The 9,007-nt window shown below is 46.1% G+C and overlaps 1 protein-coding gene across 2 annotated transcripts in view; it reads left to right on the top strand.

Annotated features, from left to right (window-relative positions):
- The first annotated feature begins 1,705 nt into the window (after positions 1-1,705).
- Tsen2 (tRNA splicing endonuclease subunit 2) overlaps positions 1,706-9,007 on the top strand; it is a 30,480-nt gene continuing 23,178 nt past the window's right edge. For both annotated transcript variants that reach the window (XM_084602764.1, XM_084602765.1), the window contains exons 1-3: positions 1,706-2,076; positions 2,929-3,023; positions 7,956-8,503. In XM_084602764.1, the coding sequence (XP_084458890.1) occupies positions 1,882-2,076; positions 2,929-3,023; positions 7,956-8,503 (838 nt within the window). In that variant the 5' untranslated portion in view covers positions 1,706-1,881. The remainder of the gene's footprint in view (positions 2,077-2,928; positions 3,024-7,955; positions 8,504-9,007) is intronic.

Below are 9,007 nucleotides of genomic sequence, written 5' to 3'. Positions count from 1 at the left end.
GCGAGGACGAAGCAAGCCACGCAGCGGAGTCGCGGCGCCGTCAGTGCGAGGGCAAAATTTAGGCGCAATCGAGGGAGAAGTTCTCCCGTCCTCCTCTCAGATTTTAGAGCGCAGCTCTTTGGCGCCCGTTCTGCGTATTTGGGTTTGCTCGGTACGGTGGCTCCGCAAGAGAGAAAACGACAGTAGAGACGAAGAAAGCGGGCTGTTCCGACTAGTTCCGACTAGCATCTACCGGCCCAAGAGGTAGCGCAAGCGGTTCAGGTGTACAGAGAAACAGTGTGTGACAGATACTGCGCCTTTCCCTTCATGTGAACCAGTTATTAATAATAATGACAACAATGTTATTATTATTATTATTATTATTATTATTATTATTATTATTATTATTATTATTATTATTATTATTATTATTATTATTATTATTATTATTATTATTATTATTGGCACTCTCAAGGCAGTGCCGCGGCCATCATGACTATGGTGTCTATGACGCCCATTGGAAAAGCATGCGCCGCGAATCGCTAGGTCACTCCGCTCCTGGGAGCGGTAGATGCTAGTCGGAACAGCCCGCTTTCTTCGTCTCTTCTGTCGTTTTCTATCTTGCGGAGCCACCGTACCGAGCAAACCCAAATACGCGCCCGTTCCTGGGTTTCGCGTCGTCGTCGTCGGCCTCGTAACCGGCTGCGCCCCTTTTCATCCCCCATGCAGTTCGAGCCGGCGCTTCGGGAACCGGAGCCTCGCAGGAAGAGGGGGGGGGGGGGGGGGGGGGGGGTACACTCAGAGGCGAACGATGGGGGCAGAAGAGCGCGTAGCAACCGGAGGACACGAGGAAATAAGGGGGGGGGGGGGGGGGGGGGGGTTGCCGGAGACAGCGCTAGAAGCGACTGACGGATGCCGCCGAAGCCGCTAGCGAGTCACGGTAACGACTGCGTAGAACTGGTAGAACACCGTCGCCGCCATGCAGAAAGAGGAGGAAGGGGTCCCCCCTCTTCCTGCGTGGCGGCGAGGGTGCTCTACGGTTACCGAAACGCCGGCTGATCACGGTGCGTGCATCCCGTTCTCACTCGCAAGCGGCGTCAGATGCATCAGTTAGGCGCTATCTGCTCGTCGCGCAACGTTCCTATGGGCCCACGCGCTGCCTCCCGCAACCTCCGGGTAACTTAATTGCTCTCTTCATTTCTCCAACCACAAAGTTTCTTTCATGACAGCCAAGAACTGTTAGTGGAGTATTTCTTGAAGGAATACGTGTGAAAAATAAAAAAAAAATTGTCTGTAATTGTACATACGTGTCTTGCTCGAAATCTTTTCCTCAATCTATCGAAAAGGTGAAAGAGCTGATGAGCTGCACTCAAATTTCGCATTAGGAAGTAACGTACTCGTCGGCAATTTTTTCTTTCCTCCTTTCGCCCCCGCGTGTAAGAAGTGCCGCTGACTTCCAGCGGCAACGCTATATGGCTGTATTTCTGCCATGGAGGAAGGATTTCTGCCATTTCTGCCTACACGACGCCATTTAAATCGCGCGCGCCGGCAGGAGATCGCATCATCCACGTGATCGCATCATCACAAACTCCGCCTTCCATACATTCTTATTATATTAATAATTAATACTATAATAATATTTAGAAACTTTATGCTCGCTTCCATTTATTTTCAGCTTGAAAACGGTCCCAACAAGGCCATCGGTCTGCGCCAATCCCCCTTGCGAGTATGGGCCAATTTATGAGTACAACAACAACTATATCTACGACGCGAACGACGACAAATGCACGTGGTGTTAAAACAACAATGCTAGTGTTGTTGCCGGTTTGCGCCGTTGCTACCTTCTGCAAAGAGCGCACACGATTTTGAAACTGCTAGTTCCCCTCGCTGAAAGGAAACAGCATGGCAGCGACGGTGCTGTTTGAAATAAAGAAAAAGCATCGGAGTCCGTCGACGAAGAAGTCCCCGTTTCCGCTGGTGTTCCATTTGGGGTCTGACAAGTCGAACATTGTAACATGGCAGTTTTATCGTGGCGTACTCAAGCCCGACGGTGTGGAGGTGACGTCGCAAGAAGACATGAAAAACCTGTATTTCATGGTGCGTAAGCCAACTTTACAATTTTTACAAATAATGAGCACTGCTATGCTGCTAGACGCGGTGAACACTGATCGTTTGTGTTATTCTCTGTCATTACATATAAACTATTGTCAGTCAGTTAATTTCAGTTTATTTAGTTCTTCTAGTGCTGAGCTTAGAGAAATGTTTCACTGTTAACATATTGAACCAGCGAAAGACACAGAAACAGCGCTGTCCCGTGTACTTCTCTTGTGTTTGTGTTTTCGCACCAACTAGCCCAAATGGTCACCATGTTAATGTTTCACTTTTGTTCTGCTCTGATCAAGTGTCTTGATTTGCTTATTGCCATTGTTTATCCTTTGGTGCTGTCCAGGCGCCGCCTTATATACATATATGGGGCTTCGTACTCGTCAATCTGCAGTCCTCTATCTGTTGAGAACATTGTGGGAATAAAGATTTCATTTTATTTGATTGGCGTTGGTGCCATTTGTGGTCCTAAGCTGTACGTACTGCATAAATAGGCATGCCGCGTGGTGCAATTTCCGTCTAGATGAGATACTGCTGCGTCCGGGAGTCGAACCTTTGACCTCGTGAAAGGGGAGGAGCACATGCCTGCACATCATCTTGTGTTGTAGCATTTGCGTCCCACATATTTAGCTTAATTCTCAGCCCTCAAGGACTCCGCCGATTGTGATGTTTTTGATTATTTTTTTCCATATTCATGTTCGGCTGAACTTCATTCCTGTATTTTTATGCTTGAAGTCTGGTTTTGCAATGCTGCATTTTTAATTTAGCCAGCAGTAGTGGGCAGGCGTACACATTACAAAGTGACTCACTATTGTTTCTTATTTTCATGCTGTCCTTGTATTTTAGGGATACTTTGGGAAAGGAACCCTGTCTCGTTCAGCACCAAGGTTCCATCATGACACTGAAGACACTGATGGTGAAAGACCTATGAGCTACCACAGGTATTGTGCTCAAAAACCTTGGCAGCACCGTAAATCAGGAAGCATAGCACAGGAAGAATGGAGGACGAAGACGAGATAGGATAAGTGGTAACTTTCAACACCGCGTTTATTGCGGAACAGGAGTATATATACATATGCATCTGATTCTGCTGAGGAAAAGAAAGAATGGCATAAAATATACGACAAATATGCCATATGCTGTCATCCTAGGAATTCAGGCTCTTTCCTTGATAAAACTACAGACGGCCTGCTAACAGATTGATCCTCTGCTCGTGCTATCTCGGCCGCTTCCTTGATTTCTCCCGTAAGGTTGTTGTGGTGCTGATTTCGAGCAAGGGTGGCAAGGTGGTTTTGCGTCGCATCTTTTGCAATGAGCCACCAGATTTGGCCTTGTGTGGCAATGGTGTCCACTTAGTTGTTTTGCTCTTGGAAGCGCACATTCAAACATCTGCCCGTTTGGCCTATTAGTGCTTGCCACGTGAAAATGGAATTCATTCTGTAGACAACCCCCCTCCTGCAGGACACTTAAGGTCTATTCACACTTGCGACTAGATGAGGTTGCGCGACTGGTAGTTGCGCGACCAGAGGAGAGGAGCTATGTTCACACTTGCGACTGTCGCCTTCTCGAAAAACGAGTTGGGAGTAGGAAAGCTGCAGGGCGATGATAGCGAACGTCGGTAGCAGCCGCTTGCCAGACACTTCAGCTTTTTCAGGCGAGAACGCCGACGATGAATAGACGGTGTCAATATAAAATGTTGCGCCTGCGTGAAAAACCCATTTCTCAAAAGTTCATAGTACTTACCGGATAGTCCGAATATCTTTCCAATCTCCTCCCAGGCCATATCATTCTCCCTGCCTTTGAATTCCGGATGTCGTTTGTTGAAAAGGTAGGGGTATCCTTTAATTGCATTGATAAGGTGCTCGATCGAGTACTCTGGGACCTCGCTGATTGGTGAAATGGTTTGCGACTAGTAGTCGCGCAACTAGAAATTCGAGCAGTGTCCGTCGGCCCGCGGCAGTCGCTTTTCGACCGATGCGACCATTTGCGACTGTCGCTTTTCGACCAAAACGGTCGCGCGACCGCTGCTAGTCGCAAGTGTGAACGGGCCTTTAGAGATCTCTGTGTTTCATTCTTCATTAAGGTTTACGTGTCCGTGTGGGGCAGCTCTTTTCGCACAGACTCAAAAGCTTTTTTGGCGCCGTCAGCACCACTTTGATGCCAGAACATTGCCCTACTTTCCTTAAATTGTGGGAAACCTTATGCAGGTAGGGTATCATGGCTACCTTTTGTTTTTTGTTTCTTCAATTTTCCTTTTCTCTTTCGCTCTGTGTTCGGCACTCATGTGCGATGCAACTTTCATCCTACGATGCAGGCCTTCAGCGACTGAAACAATAACTTTTCTTAGGATAACTGGCCGCTTCCTAGCGCTCTACCTGTTTTTTTGCACTTTCTTCCATGGTGCGTATTTGCACGACTTACAGAGAGCACTCGAGAGGAAGGAAAGAACAATATTTCTCTTTACTAGCTGCAGAGCTGTACGGCAAAGGAAGCTGGAAGGGAACTTGAAATTGCTCAGCCTGGTTGATCTGTTCCCGACTAAAGATTCTTCTGCCGTTATTGGCTTTATCGTATCTAGTGATCGCAAAAATGTTAGAGCGTTTTCTGCTTATATAAAAAATTTGTTTTATTCTTTGCCGCATGAAGGTCTGTTATCCTGTGTCGAGGTCGCTATTGACGTATGTGGGGCTGTCGATTTCCATGACGTCAGTGGTATGAGTACAGCAGGATATTAGAGCTTTTATCGTATTTGATGATGGCCTTTCTTGCCTTTGGCAATAACATTTACCTGCAAATGCAGGATGTTTGCATATGATCGTGTATTGCGCCCATTTTAAACGACTTGTTTTTAGCTCATTGTGACAAGCCTTTTTTTGAGTGGCTGGGTGACCTTATGGTTTTAATGTTTTTATATATTGATAACTTTTTCATTGTTTTAGATATATCTACTGACCCTATTGTGTTGCATGTTCTAGACTCTTTTAATGCATTCTTTAGACCCCTTACCTTTACCCATGAGTTGGCCGTGCAGGACAGTATTGTGCTTTCAGATCTGCGGCTGTGTTTTAACCACGATCATGTGTGCTGGTTGTATGAACATAGAGCTAACAAGCCTGCTTTGCAGTACAGCTCTGAGCATGCAAAGCTGGTAAAGCGAAGTAATGTTGTTTCCTTCCTATCGAGCGCTCTCTGTAAGTCATGCAAACATGCCATGGAGGAAAGTGCAAAAACGCAGGTACAGCACTTGGAAGCGACCGGTTATCCTAAACAAGTTACTGTTTCAGTCGCTGAAGGTCTGCATTGGAGAATGAAAGCTCATCACTGAGTGGCAAACAGGAAGTAGAAGAGATAAGGAAAATTAAGAAAGAAGAAAGGAAACGTAGCCGGGATGCCCTACCTGCATGAGGTTTTCCACATTCTAAGGAAGGTAGGGCAACATTCTGGCGTCAAATTGGCATTCAGTGCCAAAAAAGCTTTTGAGAGTGTGTCCAAAAATAGCTGTCCAACACGAATGCGGAAACCTTAATGTAGAAATCAACACAAAGAACTCTACATGGCCTGCAGGAAAGGGGTTGTCTACAGAATTCCACTTCATGTGGCACGCACTACATAGGCCAAACAGACAGATGTTTGAACGTGACCACAATAAAGTGGGCAACATTGTCATGGACTGCCATCTGGCGGCCCATTGCAAAAAAATGTGACGCAAAACCCGCCGTGCCACCCTTGCTTGATAAAACAGTCATCTTGTATCGGCACTGCAACAACCTGACGAGAGAAATCAAGGAAGCGGCTGAGTAGGCTGTCTGTATCGGTATTGGAGAACGAGCTTGAATTCCTTGGATGATGGCATGTGGCACGTTTGTCACATATTTTAAGTCCTTCTTTCTTTCCCTCAGCAGAATCAGATGCGTATGTATATATACTCCTGTTCCGCAATGAACGTGGCATTGAAAGTCAGCGCTTGTCTCGTCTTGTCTTCGTCTCTGTTCTTCCTACACTACACTTCCTAATTTACAGTGGTTTACCAACCTGCCCAAGCTATTCCCTTCTTCAGTAGCAGCAGAGGTGCCAGAGGTCTCATTAAGAACTACAGCAGTTTGGGCTGGTTAGCAGTGTGGTTTACGAACGTCATGAAGATAGGGAAAGAACACTTAGGTCAGGAATGTGTAAGTGCGTTATCTACCTTCACTGCCATGCATTTTTTGCGCTGTATGTTGTTTGTGAAACACAGCTTAAAAATGCCTCTCCATTTTGCATCATGTTGTTTGTGAAATGCGGTTTAAAAACACTGGGGAGGTGTCTAGATACCACATTTTAGTGTGTCTACTCTTTAGGAGTTTGCTTTTGCTTTATGGGCCCACCTTGTATGGGTTTATATATCATGGTATATAATGGCCGCCTCATTATGAAGGATAGGATTTTTGAACTATCTTAGCATACAGAATAAAGAACTGAAAGAACTAAGCCCAGAAATATGCAAGTTAGGTACTTCATGAGGGGTTTTGCAGGTTTGTTACAAGCTGCGTTCGAATAATGGCATCATAGTCTGAAATATCACATAGATTTAGTGTGGTTTCATATTCTGCAAGAATCATGAGTCATCTGGGAAGGTAGGTCTTACTGATAAGAAAGGTAGAGACACTGTTGCACTGTTTTCTGGAGGTAAAATGCAGTTTTTACTGCTGATGCAGGAAAGTGGCGGGCATATTGTTTTTTTCGAAAGTAATAACATTTTGTTAATGAAAAAAGTGCCCACATACACTTCACTTGTTACATGCAGGTATACTGATGCAGCTTGACTGGGTAACTTTGTTCTGATCTTCTGGGCTTGTTGAAGTCTTCAGTGATGACTTAATATGGGAGTAAATATAATCAGGATTCCTGAAGTCGCTTTTGGCAGCAAGCAATTAAATTCGTGCTAAAAAGAAAGCATCATAGGTGAAACACATTGCTAAAGAACATCAGGGAAATTTTACGTAAACATTGCCAGCCTGTAATTATTCTCTTTTGCTGTTATAATTTTTCTGTATTGGTAGATGTGGGCCTCTTGTGTTTGTGTGCGATGCATTGTCAAATACGAAAAAAATTAGGCTGATGGCTTAGCTCTGCTATGCCTGGATATATGAGCGAAAAGCTGCTGCTGTTGACTAGTGGCTGCAGCAGCGGCCATAGCACGTCGTTCAGCTTCTTGGCGGCGTCTTCTCAGCGGCCAACTGCCAGGCAACTACCTCAGGATCAGAAGTTAATTTTTCCAGTCTTCTGTGCCGTTCAGCAGCAGCTAAACTCTTCTTGGCTTCCATGCCGAGCGCGCCCGTCTGTTCTCCGTCGAGCACATTATATACACGCATGCGCAGTAGTGCGTGACGCAGCTGTCGTAAACATGTTTCCGGCTGAAGGTCACGTGACGGAAAGGAGCACGCGTGCCGGCGGCGGCGACTGGCTGTGGCGAAAAGGCGACGCACCTGCGCTTTACGTGACGTCACTTGGTTTTCGTGCATGCGCATTACTCGCCTCCAAGACTCACGCGAAACTCGGCTCTGCCCCGCATAGTGTAGCTTTTCGCTACAAAACTGGTTAATTTCAATGAGTCATTACACCATTCAGAAATAGGTTGAAGGTAGCAACAGTAGTTTGTGGCCACCACATTAACTGTTTCAAGAATTTTCACGCTACGATATACACAGAAAATTCTTGAAATGGTAAACCAACTAGCCCCATTGCTGCTTTGCTTACATTAACTGTATTGAAAGCAGATTAGTTTCTTGGCTCACTAGCATCTTTTAGCAGCCCTAAGAAAGATAATTGCAGCCACTGGTGTTGATTATTTGGAGTTTACATATTTGCACTGAGCTCATGGCTATCCCCCGCAGGTTCCAGAGGCACATGCAGCTGCGAGAGAAAGCTGAAGCACAAGGGGATCATCTTCCAAGTAGCAGCTCAGACTCCCCAAAGATTATTTTGGTAAAGATGCCAAGTGAAGACAGCAAGGAGTCAGGCAGTGATGTAACTGTTGTCGCAACGGCAGGCCTTCGTAAGCCAGTGCCCAGAATCTTGGCTAGAGGCAATAGGTCAAGGCGTGATGAGAGAGAATGTGCGGGGAATCAAGACACTGAGGGGGGAGCAGACAGTGGCAGGGAAGGTACCAGTGGCCAAGAGGGTGAAGAAGCTGCTGATGAGAAAGAAGCGGAGAGGGCCGAAGCAGATGACGGAGGGCCGGACGTTTATGAGTGTGACTCCTCGGGTGAGCGTATCATGGGCAGCGAACAAATCCACATGCAACCAGCACCATCAGGACCTGAAAGCATGGACGATGGCAGCAATGACATCATCGAAGTAGACAGCCAGACGGGAATGGAGGTGGCTGGGGAGGACAAAGAGGCACCCTCCACAAGTGAGAAAAAGGCAGAAGAAAGAGAAGGTAGGAGTGGAAATGACAGAATCTCTCTATCGTCGGCATTGTTGCATTATTTTAACGAGTCACTTTTTTGCAGCATAGTGGCTGCATTTAGATGGAGATGAAATACATGGCGACCGTATACACTGTTTGATTTCACTGCGCGTTGAAGAACTTCAAGTGCTCGACTCATCCAGAGTCCTTTACTACGGCATCCCTCTCAGCCAGAGTCACTTTGGCACATTAAACTCTGTAAACTAAACTTAATTCTTGAAGTGTCACGAGGTCTACGGGACTTCTGAAATATGTAGCGTGCTTTAGTACATAGCACATTGTTGTGTAATGTCACAGTGTATGATATATGCCCTGTTCAGAAACTGGCATCCACCTGCTGGCTAATAAGGAACGTTGGTCAGGTAAGCCTGGCCTCTAAGGCATGGACCGTAAGAAGTGCTCTTGAGCTTGTGCGGCATATGGTTACGGATCTGCTTTCTAAGGGCAAATTTGTCATCATCGTCAACCTATACT

Source organism: Amblyomma maculatum, chromosome 4, assembly GCF_055883805.1.
Source record: "Amblyomma maculatum isolate TAMU_Amacu chromosome 4, ASM5588380v1, whole genome shotgun sequence".
Lineage (NCBI taxonomy): Eukaryota > Metazoa > Arthropoda > Arachnida > Ixodida > Ixodidae > Amblyomma > Amblyomma maculatum.
The sequence above is the reverse complement of the archived record's forward strand: the minus strand, read 5'-3'. Positions and strand labels throughout refer to the sequence as shown.